This window comes from Oncorhynchus nerka, linkage group LG12, assembly GCF_034236695.1.
Source record: "Oncorhynchus nerka isolate Pitt River linkage group LG12, Oner_Uvic_2.0, whole genome shotgun sequence".
In the NCBI taxonomy this organism is placed as follows: Eukaryota; Metazoa; Chordata; class Actinopteri; order Salmoniformes; family Salmonidae; genus Oncorhynchus; species Oncorhynchus nerka.
This window is the reverse complement of record NC_088407.1, coordinates 18,549,491-18,567,334: the sequence shown is the minus strand read 5'-3', so window position 1 is coordinate 18,567,334 and position 17,844 is coordinate 18,549,491. Positions and strand designations below refer to the sequence as shown.

Sequence of the window (17,844 nt, the reverse complement as noted above, 5' to 3'; positions counted from 1 at the left end):
AGATTTCACCAATAACGGGTTTAACAGAAGACTGTATTTTGGACACATTAGATGTCGAGAGTCTATATACCAGCATTCCCCATGTGGGGGGCTGGCAGCACTAGCTCACTATTTGAGAGACAGAGATACTAACAAATACCGACCAACAAACTTCATTCTAGAGCTGGCTGAATATGTTTTGATGTATAACTATTTCAGGTTTGATGATGAATACTACCTCCAAACGAATGGAACATCAATGGGCTTCACATTCGCTCTGAGATATGCAAACCTTTATTTGGGTCTTTTTGAAGAACGTTTTGTTAATAATGAAAATGAAAATCCATTTTTGAATAAAGTCCTGAAGTGGTATTGATATATTGACGACATGTTTTGCATATGGGAAGGAACGGAAGAAGAGCTGTCAGACTTTATGGCACTACTCAATGACATTGACCTCAATCTCAAATTCACTATTGAATGTGACACTAAACGTGGTCATTACCTTGGTATGTGGATTGAGAAATCAAATGGAACCCTGTTTACCACTCAGTACAGAAACAAAACGTACATAAAAACTCTAATACAGAGAGACAGATTCCACCCTGGGCCATTAAAAAGAGGACTTCTAAGAAGCCAGTTTTTCAGACTTTGCTTTATATTCCACTCCACCGAGGACTGTCTAGAAACAGCAGCGGAGATGTGTATAAGGTTTCTAGGAAGAAGCTACACTCCACAATGTGTGGATGAAGCTCTTAATTTGGCATTAGGGAAAACACGAGATCAACTGCTACAAAAAAAAAAACACTAGAGCTAAAGAACACTCTGGAATGTTCACCACCACACATACTTTGAACTCGCGCAAAGTGGGAGATGCTGTCAAGAAACACTGGCATGTTTTATCACCGGACCCAGTTTTTCCAGCTGAATTTAAGAACCCACCACTTATATTGTATATAGGAGAGGTAGCAATTTACGCAACAAATTGTTCCATGCCAACAGCCAACCCCAAAAGAAACGCCCTCTTCTGAATGGTAGCTATAAATGCAGAGGTGGCGCACAGTGCAACAACATGATGAAGTGTGAATATTTCTGCCACCCACACACAGGAAAACGGTTCCAAATAAATGACATTATTATGTGCTCCACCACCCATTTATCTACATTATTAAATGTCCACATGGGCTGTGTTAAGTAGGTAAAAAAATAGTTCTCTCTAACAGAGAATTAGTGAACATAAAAGTTCAATCAGAAGAAACGACAGGGATTATCCAGTCGCAGTACATTTTAATGACCTAAAACATGACATTTCTAACTTTAGATTTTGTGGCATAGAGAAAGTTAAGAGATCACACAGGGAAGGTGATATAAATAATACTCTGAGAAAAAGAGAATGTTTTAGGATTTCCACCCTCCAGACATTAATTCCTAAAGGACTTAATGATGAAATGCCTGTATGTCATGTTATAACATGTGTGAACATGAATGAATGCCTCCACTTCAGATGACTCTGACGTTGTTCTAGCTCTGTACCCGGTGATTTATGAAAACGTACTTGTGGCTTACAGACGTGTTTAATACGTTTTATGTACGCACTTTATTAGAATACTTATGAAACACACATGGTTGGTAACACTTGCTCATTTTCCCTCGACTCCAACCCCATTCGCTGCATTGAACAGATGTGGGTGGAGCAATGTCTACATAAGGGTGCAAATTACAAACACTCACAAAAGCTCCGACGAAAGGCCTTGAGGCCGATACAGGGGCTGGGTTGAATGCGGAAGACACATTTCAGTTCAAGGCGTTCAGTTGTACAACTGACTAGGTATCCCCCTTTCCGAAACATAAAGCTTAATAAATAACTGATACTAGCAAGAGCAGTGTGCGGGTTCCTTATTTCTTCTAATCTTATTCAACTGTTACCAGGCACCTGCATCAAAGATAGCTCAAATGTGCAAGTGCCTTTTGAATTTTGAATGAACAACAGTTAAAATAATTGATGTCACTTTTTTCCTTTTCTTACACAGATCAGTAGTGGATTTTGTCTCCTAATAGTCTTTTAAATAGTATAATGTGCTGGTTTTATTTTATTTGACAATTTAAAAAAACATGTTACACCTGGCAACAGCTACATTTACCAACAACTGTATAAAGGGTATAAACCAGAGGAGGCTGGTGGGATGAGCTTTAGTTTTCCAGACATTGGAATTGAATTCATGGAACTGAATCAAGCATGTGATTTCCATGTGTGACACCGTTCCATTGCTGCCATACAATGAGCCCGTCCTCCTATAGCTCCTCCCACTAGCCACCGTTCCATTCCTGCCATACAATGAGCCCGTCCTCCTATAGCTCCTCCCACTAGCCTCTGGTGGAAACACAATAAAGTCAATAGACTTGTTTTCCAGTGTGGTCCTCCATCCATCATGGATGATGTTATTGTTTCTTTTTCACACATGATAAGCTACTATTCCAACAACAGTTGAATTCTGTGTTTCCTGTAGGTTGCAGTGGTTGATATGTGGGGTTTTGATATCACCACCTCTCTATGTTTCCTGTAGGTTGCAGTGGTTGATATGTGGGGTTTTGATACCACCACCTCTCTGTGTTTCCTGTAGGTTGCAGTGGTTGATATGTGGGGTTTTGATACCACCTCCCCTCTGTGTTTCCTGTAGGTTGCAGTGGTTGATATGTGGGGTTTTGATACCACCTCCCCTCTGTGTTTCCTGTAGGTTGCAGTGGTTGATATGTGGGGTTTTGATACCACCACCCCTCTGTGTTTCCTGTAGGTTGCAGTGGTTGATATGTGGGGTTTTGATACCACCTCCCCTCTGTGTTTCCTGTAGGTTGCAGTGGTTGATATGTGGGGTTTTGATACCACCACCCCTCTGTGTTTCCTGTAGGTTGCAGTGGTTGATATGTGGGGTTTTGATACCACCACCCCTCTGTGTTTCCTGTAGGTTGCAGTGGTTGATATGTGGGGTTTTGATACCACCTCCCCTCTGTGTTTCCTGTAGGTTGCAGTGGTTGATATGTGGGGTTTTGATACCACCACCTCTCTGTGTTTCCTGTAGGTTGCAGTGGTTGATATGTGGGGTTTTGATACCACCTCCCCTCTGTGTTTCCTGTAGGTTGCAGTGGTTGATATGTGGGGTTTTGATACCACCTCCCCTCTGTGTTTCCTGTAGGTTGCAGTGGTTGATATGTGGGGTTTTGATACCACCACCCCTCTGTATTTCCTGTAGGTTGCAGTGGTTGATATGTGGGGTTTTGATACCACCTCCCCTCTGTGTTTCCTGTAGGTTGCAGTGGTTGATATGTGGGGTTTTGATACCACCACCTCTCTGTGTTTCCTGTAGGTTGCAGTGGTTGATATGTGGGGTTTTGATACCACCTCCCCTCTGTGTTTCCTGTAGGTTGCAGTGGTTGATATGTGGGGTTTTGATATCACCACCTCTCTGTGTTTCCTGTAGGTTGCAGTGGTTGATATGTGGGATTTTGATACCACCACCTCTCTGTGTTTCCTGTAGGTTGCAGTGGTTGATATGTGGGGTTTTGATACCACCTCCCCTCTGTGTTTCCTGTAGGTTGCAGTGGTTGATATGTGGGGTTTTGATACCACCTCCCCTCTGTGTTTCCTGTAGGTTGCAGTGGTTGATATGTGGGGTTTTGATACCACCTCCCCTCTGTGTTTCCCTCGCAGGTCGGAGCAGTGCTGGATTTGCAGTACCTGTCTTCTCTCCTCACCTCAGACCCCGATACCATCGACCTCCTAGCACAGGAGGAGGCACAGGTGTTACAATGTGCTCGATCTCTCAATAAAAGTCAAACAAAGAAATCCTTTGATGTAGCCTATTTCATTGGTGTGTCTCCTGTCCCTCTCTCCTCACAGGTGGATCAGGAGATGCCAGACGTGCCTGCCAGTGTTACTTGCAGTGACCCAGAGGACTACGCTACCCACACTGCATCTGAAGGCTGTACTGCACAACAACAGGCCCCGTCGCTCACAGAACACAGAGAAGCTCTGAGCCCACCTATGACATCATATGAATTACAATTCGAGAGGCACTGCAGGTCTATGTCCACCAGTATTCATCGTAAGAGCCGTTCAACTTCAAACTACGATAACCACAATGCACCTGACCACGGGCCTCCATTGTTCATACAGACCCAGGACGGTTGTACTGTTAGTTACCTCATCCCTCCTACCCCTTCACCGTCTGGAACTTTCCAACTGGCAACCTCACAGGACGGCATGTTTCAGCTTCAAGGTCCCTGCCCTCCTCCTCAACCTGGGAACAACTACTCCCACAATGCACCATTCCCAATGCCCACACCACACCTCCGAGCCTTCCCTCTGCCACCTCTACCCGTTAGTCACAAAAATGACAACTACCACAACGCACCACCACCGCAAGGGTTTTTCGTCCTACCGGAAAACTATTCCCCACTCCCTAACCCTATGGCAGGCCAGGATGCATTTCAGATGTGTCCTCCACAACGTTCCAGGCACTTTGTGTTCAGTGAGGACAGCCCTGAGGGTGGACCCTTCATGTTTATTCCTATGGGAGATTACGTCCCCCACAATGCACCACTTCCGATGATGATGAACCCCTCCCCATTTCCTTTCTCTGAACATCCAATCCTGAGTTATACTCCTAGTAACCAGACTTCCCAACAGACACAGTATCATTATCCAAACAATACTATTGCTGTGACTGATGTCTACTATCCCCCAGGAGCTTTGCCTGTAGAAAATGAAAACAATCAGAATCTTTATATAACAACTGGGCTTAATACAGCCTATGAAGCTATATTGTCACATGGTCATAGCTCGTCAATAGAACTACCCGCCGCCATCTTGCCTGTTGTGGGCAGCAGTGGTCAATATAGAACAGGACATTCAGCCTCAAACTTTGTGGTTCAGGAATCAAAAGACCCACTCTCAATCACTTCAGTCCTTGACCTCCAGGGCGGTCCTTTGCAAGGGGATCTTCTAGTCTCCGAGCCCGCCACATCCTCAACCACGCCTGGGGTACTCAACAACCTGCAACGGATTAAGTCCGATCAACAAAACTACAACCCCCGGAACGAGGCAAACTTGTCTGTCCCCTTAAATACGAGTAAAGATGGGTTAACCTTCACAATCCTGCCTCTGGAAAGAGAGGAAGATGGAGTGATGGAGGGAATGAGTGAAGAAGAAGAGGACTCGGGCGACTCCACCGCGGGGCAAGTGGGAGACGTGCCGAAACAGGAGGATCTGGAGGAAAAGAAAGAAGAGGAGGGAGGGAGAGAAGAAGAAGAGGGAGGAAGAGAAGAAGGAGTAGTACTATCACCCATCCAGACATATCCTTTCCCCTCCCCTCCTCCTGTCTCTAGTCTAGGCCCGCCTACTCTGATTGCATCCCCCGGCCCTTTCCCTCTGGCGGCTTATCACGGAGGCAGGAGGATGTTGACGGAAAACCCACCATTCCGCCCCCCTAACCTGAGATTCCTAGCCATGGCTGCACTCATCCACTCTGTCTCTTCAATGCCCCCGGAGGGCCAAGGAGACGACAACAAGGATGAGGGTCAACTGAACTGGAAGCCCCAGGATCCTCGCCCCTTTCAGCTGTCTCACCCTGCCCGGGACAGGGACAGGGTCACCCCCCCTTCAGGCCATGGGGATGGGGATACCCCCTGCACCGTACCCATCCAGTCCTTCATCATGGCTGTCTCCTGCTCCACCCCCAGAGGCGACCCCTTCCTGGATGCTCACCTGACAGGCTGGGTTAGGGACACCCCGAACCCGGCAGGTGAGGGAGATCCAGAGCCTCTACCTCTATGGGCCACTGCCTCTCTCTCAGACCCCACAGAGGAGCCTCAAATTGGGGAAGGGAGTCTGGAACACAGGCCTCAGCTGGAGGAAGGTCCTAGACTGGATGTGACTGGGAGAGGAATGGAGGTGGAGGCATCTGACAAGGGAGGTGAGGAGGAATGGAGGGTGATAGACACTTCGTCATTTGACGGGCCCAACACTGAAACATCTGATAGTTTCAATGCTAAAACGTTAGACTGTGTGAATAGTTCAGCTTCAGATGGCAACAAAGCTGAAGCTTCAGACATACGTATCAGTCCTCAAGCTTCAGACATGCGTATCAGTCCTCAAGCTTCAGACATGCGTATCAGTTCTCAAGCTTCAGACATACGTATCTGTCCTCAAGCTTCAGACATGCGTATCAGTTCTCAAGCTTCAGACATGCGTATCAGTCCTCAAGCTTCAGACATGCGTATCAGTCCTCAAGCTTCAGACATGAGTATCAGTCCTCAAGCTTCAGACATGCGTATCAGTCCTCAAGCTTCAGACATGCGTATCAGTCCTCAAGCTTCAGACATCAGTCCTCAAGCTTCAGACATGCGTGTCAGTTCTCAAGCTTCAGACATCAGTTCTCAAGCTTCAGACATCAGTCCTCAAGCTTCAGACATCAGTCCTCAAGCTTCAGACATCAGTCCTCAAGCTTCAGACATCAGTCCTCAAGCTTCAGACATACGTATCAGTCCTCAAGCTTCAGACATACGTATCAGTCCTCAAGCTTCAGACATGCGTATCAGTCCTCAAGCTTCAGACATGTGTATCAGTCCTCAAGCTTCAGACATGTGTATCAGTCCTCAAGCTTCAGACATGTGTATCAGTCCTCAAGCTTCAGACATGCGTGTCAGTTCTCAAGCTTCAGACATGCGTGTCAGTTCTCAAGCTTCAGACATGTGTATCAGTCCTCAAGCTTCAGGACTGGACCGTGCCAACGTTAAAGCATTAAATAGAATTGATCTTAAGGTGACAAATGTGTCTGAAACAAATCTTCCAGACAATGTCAACACTCAGGCAACTAACAGTGCAATTGTTCAAGCAACAGACACAAGCATCACTGAAGCACCTTGCGTTACTAACTCTGGAAGTTCAGCCACTGTCAACGAAAAGCTAACAGACGTGATCACAGCCACCGAAGCCTCTGGTATCACTGAGTCATGTGGTTCAGCTGGTGGCAACAAACCGTCGCCAGACTCTCCTGCTATTGACTGTGTGAAGGAGTTCACTGACCTCAGTACAGTTCCTATTATCACTCAGGTGGACTCAGACATAGAGAGCTCACCGCCATCCATAAGCAGCAGAGATCCTGGATCAACCCTACTGTCAGACTGTATGAGTGAGACCGTTGAAGAAGCCTATCCTAGAATGGAGGAAACATGGAACCAGCCTATAGAAGGGGTGAACTTGGATGAGTCTATGTCCGATAGTCAGGCTTCCATACCTGGGCTGCTCCACCCTCACTCTGCCTGGGATGAGTCCACTCCACTCCCCCTGTGTCTGGAGGCTACAGGGGTCAACAACGACCAGCTCCAGTCATACACGCCCAGGGACAGCACGAGGGAGACGGCCAACATCTCTACCGCACACACCCTCCTCACCCTGGGGCAGGTTGAGGTGGAACACTCCCTCACCCCAGCGTCTCGTGGAAGGACAGAGGGAGAGACCGTTTTGGGTGGCACCGAGGGACAGATAGAGAGAGAAGACGGGGTGGAGACAGAGGAGGCGGAGATGGAGGTGAAAGAGATAAAGCAGCAGAAGAGAGAGACTGAGTCGGAGGTAGAGACCACCCAAACCGGTCAACGGGCAGATGCAGATAGAGGGAATACAGAGAGGAGAGAAAGAGAAGAAGACGAAGAGAGAATGAAGGAGAGGAACGAGATCGTTGGAAGACTTGAAGAGACGTCAAAGGCGAATCCAAGCAGAAACAGCAAGAGGTCAACTAGACATCAGAAACAGAGAGATAGTAGACGGAGGAAGGACACCATGAAAACAGAAGAGGGGAAGAAAGAAATAGAAAATGAAAAGGAGGTAGTAAAGAAAACAGAGAAAATGGAAATGAGGGAAGTAGCAGTTAGAGAAGAAGAAGAGGGGGAAGTAATAGCAACCGAAAACAAGATGGAAGAGAAAACAGAGAAAAAGAAACAGAGACCGTCAAGGAAAGGACAAGAGAGACAAGCTGTGAATAGAGAACAGGCTGAAGAGAAAGAACAGAGGAGTGACAGAGCGGTGCAGACGGAGTTCAAGGCTGCTACTGCTCCTAATATTAACACTGACAGAGTGAAGGTGACACTGAAAGAGCCTCAACAGCGTCAAGGCCAGAAAACGGAGGCAGACAGAGAGACGTTGAAACAACGGGACGAGGCAAAGGATAAGACACAAAAGCCAAGTACCATGACAGGACCTATGATAAGAGCAAGGAGGAGTAGCAAAGCTGCAGAGAAGGGGAAAGAGGAGTCGTCCAAAATGGCGAAGAAAGAGAAAGAGGATGAGGCAAAAAGGACAGAAAAGCCCCGTTTTATCCCAAGTCCTATGATAACCACAAGAAGGAAGAGCAGAGCAGCAGAGAAGGAGAAGCCCAAACCAGGAAACACAATGAATAAAGTGACATCTGTAGAGATGGATGAAGAAGACGGCGAGGGAAAAGAGCAAAGACCTGAAAGGCCCAGAACTCTAACTCCTGTGACAAGAAAGAAAAGAAAAGATGCCGAAGGGAAAAAAGAAGGGAAGCCAAACACAAAGAAAGAGACAGGTGGCGAGACAGAGAAACAAAGGGATGAGGTAGAGGAGAGGACTGAAAACCCCTGTCCCATGACTAGTACTGCGACAAGCCGTATGATCACAACTAGAGGGAACTGGAGAGCTGAAGAATGTAAGAAAGAACAGAATCCGCACACAGCTCAAAAAGAGTCCTTGGCTACTACCCCTAATATCTACACTGATAAAGAGAGGGAAGAGGGAGGGAGAGAAGAGAGGGAGGACGTGCCAACCTCAGGGAAGGTGACGTGGAGAGGGCTCAGTCCTATGACAAGAAGGAAATGGGGAAAGAACGACGTCGAAAGGAAAGACGAGAAGGAGCCGAGCACAGCAAATATGGAGATAGATGGAGAGATGGGGAAAAAGGAGAGAGAGACGATTGAGAAGCCTAGTCTTAGACGTCCTGTGACTAGAGCAAGAAGGAAGGATGTAGAGGGAAAGAAAGAGGATAAACCAAAACCAGCAGAGAAAGAGACAGGAAAACAAGGGGACAAGACAAAGGAGGAGAGGACTGAAAAGTATTTTCCTATTCCAAGTCCCATGGCAAGAACGAGGCATGCTAAAGCCGTAATGGACAGGAAGGAGCAGAAGGAACAGTCCACAAACACTGCAGAGGAGGAGACGGGGAAACAAGGGGACAAGACAAAGGAGGAGACGGGGAAACAAGGGGACAAGACGGGGAAACAAGGGGACAAGACGGGGAAACAAGGGGACAAGACGGGGAAACAAGGGGACAAGACGGGGAAACAAGGGGACAAGACGGGGAAACAAGGGGACAAGACGGGGAAACAAGGGGACAAGACGGGGAAACAAGGGGACAAGGTGGAAGAGCAAGTGACAGAAAATCTGAAAAGTAAAACTATCGAGGGGGAAGGGACTATCGAGAATGATGCATTCGTAACCAACAGGGGTCTAAACCGTAAAGGAATGAAAAGGAAGGCGGGAGAGAGTGGGGATATGGGAGGGAAGGAGGAAAGACAAGTAGTGGTTCAATCTGAAGAAGGGAGCCATTTAGGATTCAAAAAGCTTCAAACTAAAAACAGGAGAGGACTAACGGAGGAATCCACCTCCTCCAAAGGAAAAATAGAGACGGTAGAAACCGATGCTAAGATAACAGGAAACAGAGGGACAACAGAAAACAAAATGGAGGTAAAGACCATTCCAGCATCCAGAACCAAACACAGTGAAGGGAAAAGGGAGATAGTTCTGTCCCCTGTAACTGAACGGAGGGCAGGAAAAACAGAGGGAGGAAAAAGAAAGGGAGAGACCATTCATCCTCCCATCCCAGCCAAGCTCAGTCAAGTGGAGGAGGATGAACCAACACAGGCAGAGGGTCACACATCTGAGGAGAAGAGAGAGAAAGTGGAACCCAAGAGAAAGCCAGAGATGGACAGAGCGAGATGGAGCCAGAGAGTGGGTAAAAGACAGAGACTGAGTGAGAAGAGAGGGCGGAAGGATGGGAGAAACAAACTTCAAAGGAAAAGGAAGAAGGCCTCTTTAAAATAAGGCTACAATGAAACAAAAGGAGTCCAATGTTTAATGTTCAGTTTAATAGATTAAATGTAAAATACAATACAAAATCCTGAGAATAGTAATTTACATAATCATTTGGTTTGTATATTTTGTTCATTAAAACAATACAAATTCACATACCACATCCCATTTCAAGCAGTACAAAATAAGACAGACACTCTTAATTTGATTAAAATCGTATTACATTTATAAATAAACACTACCGTGATACTATTTTCCCAGCATCTTGACAGGCAGATCCAGAGAATTGTGTAACAATCATAGCTAGCTATGTAGCTATGACATTGTAAACAAGTCTTAAAAGACCACATATAACCCATCTGAAAGACATACACACTAGTTCACTAGGAGTCGTTCCCTTTGATTTCTTAGAGAACAGCGCGTTATATTGGCATTACTGTCGATACTGTTGAGCTGCCTTAGGTTTTTCTTCAATTTCACAAAATGGCGTAAGCCCCATTAGAAATAGAATTCCTAGAAGGGGCTCCCCATTCAAGTCGATGTATAACCGGCAGCCATTTTGTAAGTAAGCCCACCCATATAGATTAATCTGTAATAACTGCCCAGTCCGTTCTAGGAATTCTATCAGTATGCTTCAGAGTTCCTTCACTTAGTCGTTCTTCTTACTGGGCAGAGGAGAGCCGTTATCAGCCGTTTTGTAAGGCAAGGCCGCTCTGTTGTCGCTAGGCGATCCTGCATTGTTGTTCCCTGCCTTCCCTTTGGTCAGAGGAGAAGATGGTGGTGTGGACTCCACCCCCTCAGGTGTGAAGTACTCACTGATCAGTTTCTGATAGGTGGGGTGGGTGGTCAGCACACTGAACAGGTCTTCTGTAGAGATACAACCACATAGCATTGCAGTGCAGTTCCAAGGGACAGTGGGACGAACAACAGGACATGGCTTTCACAATTCATCTTTCCTCGATTCCTTGCATCTGCTCTCCTTGCCTCCTTCTCATTGGAGAAAAAGGTCCTTGGAAGGAGGCGAGGAGATGGGTTGCGAGGGATCGCAGAAAGACGAATTGAAAAACAGCCATAACTAGGGTCAAATCAAGACTTGGTTTGGGCCCAACAAACAGGCGGAGAAGTTTCTAACACACCACTAATAATCAAGATACGTTTCAAGTTATTCATGTATTTGAATGTCAACATTGTTAGTGGATGGGTGCCTGGGCTTACGTTCGGTGGGCGCTCCTCTCAAGGACAGTTCAGTGTACAGTTCCTCTGTGTGGTACTGAGGACTCCCCACTAGCGCCCCCATCAGGTCAGACACGTCCACTGCAGTCAGACTGCCACTACACTCTCTGTCATACAGCTGCAGACAGTTTACACTGGGTTCAAATATATACATTTATGTAAATATACACCATTTATATACTGTCTATGTAAAATATATTCATGTAGTATATAGGTTAAAGCTTCCTCTTTATACCGTAGTAACCGGACATACCGCCTGGGTGCCAGTCTATTTCTACTCCCTTGCCAACTCCTTATTGAATTGTCATTCCAAACATGTTGGAGTTGACAAGAGCACTAACCGATCTGGGATCCAGGCTACGTATAGTACATACAGTTATAGGTTCAAACGTATAACTTCATATCGTACATACCAAGTTTAACATGTATACTCTCCACAAACACTGGGGTTCTAAATCTACTCTCCACAAACACTGGGGTTCTAAATCTACTCTCCACAAACACTGGGGTTCTAAATCTACTCTCCACAAACACTGGGGTTCTAAATCTACTCTCCACAAACACTGGGGTTCTAAATCTACTCTCCACAAACACTGGGGTTCAAAATCTACTCTCCACAAACACTGGGGTTCAAAATCTACTCTCCACAAACACTGGGGTTCAAAATCTACTCTCCACAAACACTGGGGTTCAAAATCTACTCTCCACAAACACTGGGGTTCAAAATCTACTCTCCACAAACACTGGGGTTCTAAATCTACTCTCCACAAACACTGCGGTTCTAAATCTACTCTCCACAAACACTGCGGTTCTAAATCTACTAAACACAAATACCGGGGTTCTAAATCTACTCTCCACAAACACTGGGGTTCTAAATCTACTAAACACAAACACTAGGTTCTACATCTACTCTACACACACTTGGAGCAGAACTTACAGTGAATGCAGTGTGAAGGAGGGACTTAAATCCCAGAAGCCCAGAGACTGATGTCACACTTAAATAGATCTGTCTGAGGTCCACCTTGTCATCCTGGAACACACACACGTACTGTTAACACATACACAGAGTATGCAAAGTACACAACACCAAGGAATACTTATGGAAATCTACTACTTCAGTACTCGACACAGAAGCACACACACACACCATACTTGACGCCGGTTGGTGGTGGCCAGTTTAACCTTGGAGTAGTTTACCTTGGAGTAGAGTCCACAGATCTTAGCAGCAGTCTGTCTGTCTGTCAGTCCCAGGAGTGGTGCCAGCTCATCCACACCAGCCCTCCAACCCTGTTCTGACTGACACCTGTCAATTATCTTACTCAGTGCTGCCTCCACCTCGAACTCTCTGAGACTGAGGATGGAGAGAGAGAGAGAAAGATGAGGGGGGAGAGAGAGATAAGAGGAGCAGAGAGAGCGAACGAGCAAGAGAGAGATGAAAGGGGCGAGAGAGGAGAGGGGCGAGAGAGGAGAGGGGCGAGAGAGAGAGAGGGGCGAGAGAGAGAGAGGAGAGAGAGAGAGAGGGGCCCAGCAGCAAAGGGCGACCAGCTCCATATTAATGCCCATGATATTGGAATGAGATGTTTGACGAGCAGGTGTCCACATACTTTTGGTCATGTAGTGTACACACACACGTCTCTTACCCGTCTTTATGCAGCAGAGAGAGAGTTTCTCTGGCAGGTGGTTCTAGGGGGAGGGAGAGCCCTCCCAGTTTTCTGGTAGGAACACGCCCCTCCATCACATGGTCTGTCGCCGGGATGCCCAGGGTCCTGATAGACACAAGAGGTTACAGATGTTAGAATCATCTACACACATTCATAAAATACATGCATCCAAAGCAAACAGATAGCCAAGTATACATTATGCAAATACAGAGGCAAAATTGACCACAACATGCCAAACAGTGGGAAACGTCCACAAACTACACACAAACGCTGTGTAGACTCACTTGGCCATGAGTTTCTGGACATTGTCTGCATACAGATTAGGGTCATCCTTCTCCTCCTGGGAGGGGGTGTATACTGGCAGGTACTGTAGCCAATAAGAGAACATACATTTTTTACTGACAGGTATTACAGCCAATGAGAAAACAGGAAATTCTTCTTCGGTGAGTGGTCATTCTGATTATGGACAATATGGCCTTACCTCAACAGTAACGTTAGTGTAGAGCTGAGAGCAGGTGTGCCACAATGCCTCAACCCTGGAGGGAAAAACACCCCCACCAATCAGTGAAATATCATATATTGACAACTTGTTTCCAATAATATGTATGTTAAATTGAGATTTGATAATGAAGTTGATAATGAGCTCTGGCGCTCATCGGATGTGGCAGGGCTTAAAACTATTACAGACGACAAAGGGAAACCCGGACGCGAGCCTACCAGACGAGCAAATGCCTTTTATGCTCGCTTCAAGGCAAGCAACACTGAAGCATGCACGAGAGCACCAGCTGTTCTGGATGACTGTGATAATGCTCTCGGTAGCCGATATGAGCAAAACCCTTAAACAGCTCAACATTCACAAAGCTGCTGGGCCAGACGGATTACCAGGACGTGTACTCAAAGCATGCGCGGACCAACTGACAAGTGTCTTCACTGACATTTTCAACATCTCCCTGACCGAGTCTGTAATACCAACATGTTTCAAGCAGACCACCATAGTCCCTGTGCCCAAGAATGCGAAGATAACCTACCTAAATGACTACCGAACCGTAGCACTCACATCTGTAGCCATGAATTGCTTTGAAAGGCATGGCTCACAACACCATTATCCAAGAAACCCTAGACCCACTCCAATTCGCATACAGCCCCAACAGATCCACAGATGATGCAATCTATATTGCACTCCACACTGCCCTTTCCCACCTGGACAAAAGGAACACCTATGTGAGAATGCTATTCATTGACTACAGCTCAGCGTTCAACACCATAGTGCCCACGAAGCTCATCACTAAGCTAAGGACCCTGGAACTAAACACACCCCTCTGCACTGGACTTTCTGACGGGCCGCCCCCAGGTGGTGAGGGTAGGCAACAACACGTCTGCCACACTGATCCTCAACACTGGGACCTCTCAGGGGTGCGTACTTAAATCCCTCCTGTACTCCATGTTCACCCATGACTGGGTGGCCAAACACGACTCCAACACCATCAGTAAGTTTGCTGACAACACAACAGTGGTAGGGCTGATCACCGACAACGATGATACAGCCTATAGGGAGGTCAGAGAACTGGCAGTGTGGCACCAGGACAAAAACTTCTTCCTCAAAGTGAGCAAGACAAAGAAGTTGATCGTTGACAACAGGAAAAGATGGGCCGAACAGGACCCCATTAACATAGACAGGGCTGTAGTGGAGCGGGTCGAGAGTTTCAAGTTCCTTGGTGTCCACATCACCAACAAACTATCATGGTCCAAACACACCAAGACGGTTATTAAGAGGACACGACAAAACCTTTTCCACCTCAGGAGACTGAAAAGATTTGGCATGGGTCCCCAGATCCTCAAAAAGTTATACAGCTGCACCATCAAGAGCATCCTGATCAGTTGCATCACCGCCTGGTACGGAAACTGCTTGGCATCTGACCGTAAGGCGCTACAGAGGGTAGTGTGTACGGCCCAGTACATCACTGGGGCCAAGCTCCCTGCCATCTAGGACCTATATAATAGGCGGTGTCAGAGGAAAGCCCATAAAATTGTCAGAGACTCCAGTCACCCAAGTCATAGACTGTTTTCTCTGCTACCGCACGGCAAGCGGTACCGGAGCGCCAAGTCTAGGTCCAAAAGTCTCCTTAAAAGCTTCTACCCCAAGCCATAAGACTGCTGAACAATTAATAAAATGGCCACCACCCCCCCCCCCATTTGTTTTGTACACTGCTGCTACTCGCTGTTTATTATCTATGCATAGTCACTTCAAATTACCTCGACTAACCTGTACACTGACTCGGTACCGGTACCTCCTCTATATGGCCTCGTTGTTATTTTTTTATATGGCCTCGTTTTGTTTTATTTTTTAATTATGTTTTACTTTAGTTCTTGAACGGCACTGTTGGTTATTAAGGGCTTGTCAGTAAACATTTTACGGTAAGGTCAACACTTGTTGTATTCGGCGCATGGAACAAATAAAGATTGATTTGAATGATTATTAGACCTTTTTATTTCATATAGATGGTGTCTTACCAGGTAGTTCCCCTGTGGGTCCAGCGCACAGTATCCTAGAAAGTAAGCATGTTTTTAAAAAGGCATAGAAATAATAACTCTAGAAGGTGAACTGCCATGTGCAGACAGTATATCACCCATGGGCCTACGTCTGACTGTACAGGCATGCTGTGGGGCCAGGAGAGTTCCAACATCCAAACATTAACTATGATTAGAAACCACATGCTATTATTTTTTTTATACGACAAGGTAGGGTGCTCTCAGTCACAATTCCAATGCGCTCCGGGTTAAAATCCCACAAGCCCAACCTTAGCCATTAGTGGGGGGGAAATGCAAAACTGACCCAAGATGAGCATCTAGTGCCAATGTCACATGCACACGTACAGTGCATAGTCTTTCTTTCTTGCTAGCTTTAACCCCAACAATGTAATACTAGAAATAACAACGTAGAACAAAACAAGATATAAACACAAGAAGCAAGTAAGCATACTATCTACAGGGTCAGTTCCAGTACCATATTTACAATGTGCAGGAATACTGGAGAGATGGAGGTAGATATGTATAGGGGTAAAGGTACTATCTACAGGGTCAGTTCCAGTACCATATTTACAATGTGCAGGAATACTGGAGAGATGGAGGTAGATATGTATAGGGGTAAAGGTACTATATACAGGGTCAGTTCCAGTACCATATTTACAATGTGCAGGAATACTGGAGAGATGGAGGTAGATATGTATAGGGGTAAAGGTACTATATCAATAATTATTGTACAATCCCAAACATCAGTCTGTTGTTGTACGAACATTTAAAAAACTGTAGCAAATAGCCCGGTCAGTTCCAATATCATATTTACAATGTGCAGGAATACTGGAGAGATGGAGGTAGATATGTATAGGGGTAAAGGTACTATATACAGGGTCAGTTCCAATATCATATTTACAATGTGCAGGAATACTGGAGAGATGGAGGTAGATATGTATAGGGGTAAAGGTACTAGGCAACAGGATATGATAAACAGAGTAGCAGAAGCGATTGTATGTGAGGGGATGTGTGTAGAGTCAGTACAAATGTATGTATGACTTCACCCTACACCTTCCGCTGCGTCGGTGTGTAAACTACGAGTGACAGTGCTGCTTCCCCCTGACAACATGCACCCCTGGAGCCAGCGCTCCCATCCCTCCGTTCTGACACTCAATTTCTCTGCTGTATCCCAATACTGACGCAGTCCAGTCTACTCACCAGTTTGTTGGGGTAGTGCAGCAGGACAGGTTGGACTGGGACTCCAGCTAGGAAGGCACCTAGGAGGGAGACAGAACAGCAAACCAGACAGCTCACCCCCCTATGTAACACAACATACCATCCATTACTTTAGGTGTAGAACAAGTGACATTCTTTATGATGTTCTCACCAACCCGGGGTTCAAATACTATTTTAAATTATCTCAACTACTTTATCTGGGCTTGATTGAGCTTGACTGGCACAATGGAACCAGTAGAATAGTCACAAAAGTGCAAACCCCGCCCATCTGGCACCCTAGGCAGGATAAAGCAAAGGCAAAAAGCATTTGAAAGATTTCAAATATTATCTGAACCCAGGTCTAAATCTCACCAGGTTTGAACTTTATGAGAGTGGTGCCGTTCGTCGTGGTGCCTTCTGGGAACATCAGCATCTGGCCATGAGAGAAAGGGAGACTGTTTGATGAAGAGAGACAATGAGAGCGATGGGAATTTAGAAAGCAAGGGAGTTCGTAGAACCAGTTCTATGTTGTCCCATCAGGAAGGTTCATTCGGAGGAGGAACTGATGAAAAGAGGTGTGTTAAACCAGTTTTATGAAAGCCGTCCCTTCATCAGTAAAGTTCATTGTTGGCCGCCAGTAACATTATTCGAACATGACATACTGGTATTGCAAGTCAAAAAAGTTGTAGTGCTATATGACGCAAGACTGATGCAGTGAGGTTCATGTGTAACTGGTGGGATGTGAACTAGCGTCTTCTGTCTTAACCATTAGACCAAGAGGAAATCCTTGTAGTCTGCTAGCAACAATTGGGTTTGCATGTCTCAGGCAGGGCTTCTACGTTACACCAGTTCCCCCATGAGCCTAATTTGATCTTTGACCCCGGCCCTCTGATCCCTGCTTACCTGTGGCCAGTAGCCATTGGAGGTGAGCCTCTCTTTGATCTGAACGACGGCCCGTTTCCTGGATTCTGGATTCTTCCTGTTTACCAACACTGACTGGTTAAACTCCAGGAGGGCTGAGAGAGAGAAAAGACAAACCATACAAACGGCTGTTATAATGTGACATAGCCAAATTGACATGATAATTATATTCATTAGGACACAAACGCCACTGAAGTGCTACTGAAGAGAGGACAGACAGGGAAA

General features: G+C 46.1%; 1 protein-coding gene across 1 annotated transcript in view; it reads right to left on the bottom strand.

Moving 5' to 3' along the window:
• Positions 1-10,112: 10,112 nt before the first annotated feature.
• Positions 10,113-17,844, bottom strand: part of LOC115136157 (lysophospholipid acyltransferase LPCAT4-like) — a 26,600-nt gene continuing 18,868 nt past the window's right edge. The window contains exons 3-13 of the mRNA XM_065025320.1: positions 17,602-17,714; positions 17,071-17,131; positions 16,702-16,760; positions 15,484-15,518; positions 13,454-13,508; positions 13,257-13,339; positions 12,952-13,077; positions 12,509-12,662; positions 12,249-12,341; positions 11,294-11,429; positions 10,113-10,945 (exon numbers count right to left, since the gene is read on the bottom strand). Coding sequence (XP_064881392.1) covers positions 10,728-10,945; positions 11,294-11,429; positions 12,249-12,341; positions 12,509-12,662; positions 12,952-13,077; positions 13,257-13,339; positions 13,454-13,508; positions 15,484-15,518; positions 16,702-16,760; positions 17,071-17,131; positions 17,602-17,714 — 1,133 coding nt within the window. The 3' untranslated portion in view covers positions 10,113-10,727. The remainder of the gene's footprint in view (positions 10,946-11,293; positions 11,430-12,248; positions 12,342-12,508; positions 12,663-12,951; positions 13,078-13,256; positions 13,340-13,453; positions 13,509-15,483; positions 15,519-16,701; positions 16,761-17,070; positions 17,132-17,601; positions 17,715-17,844) is intronic.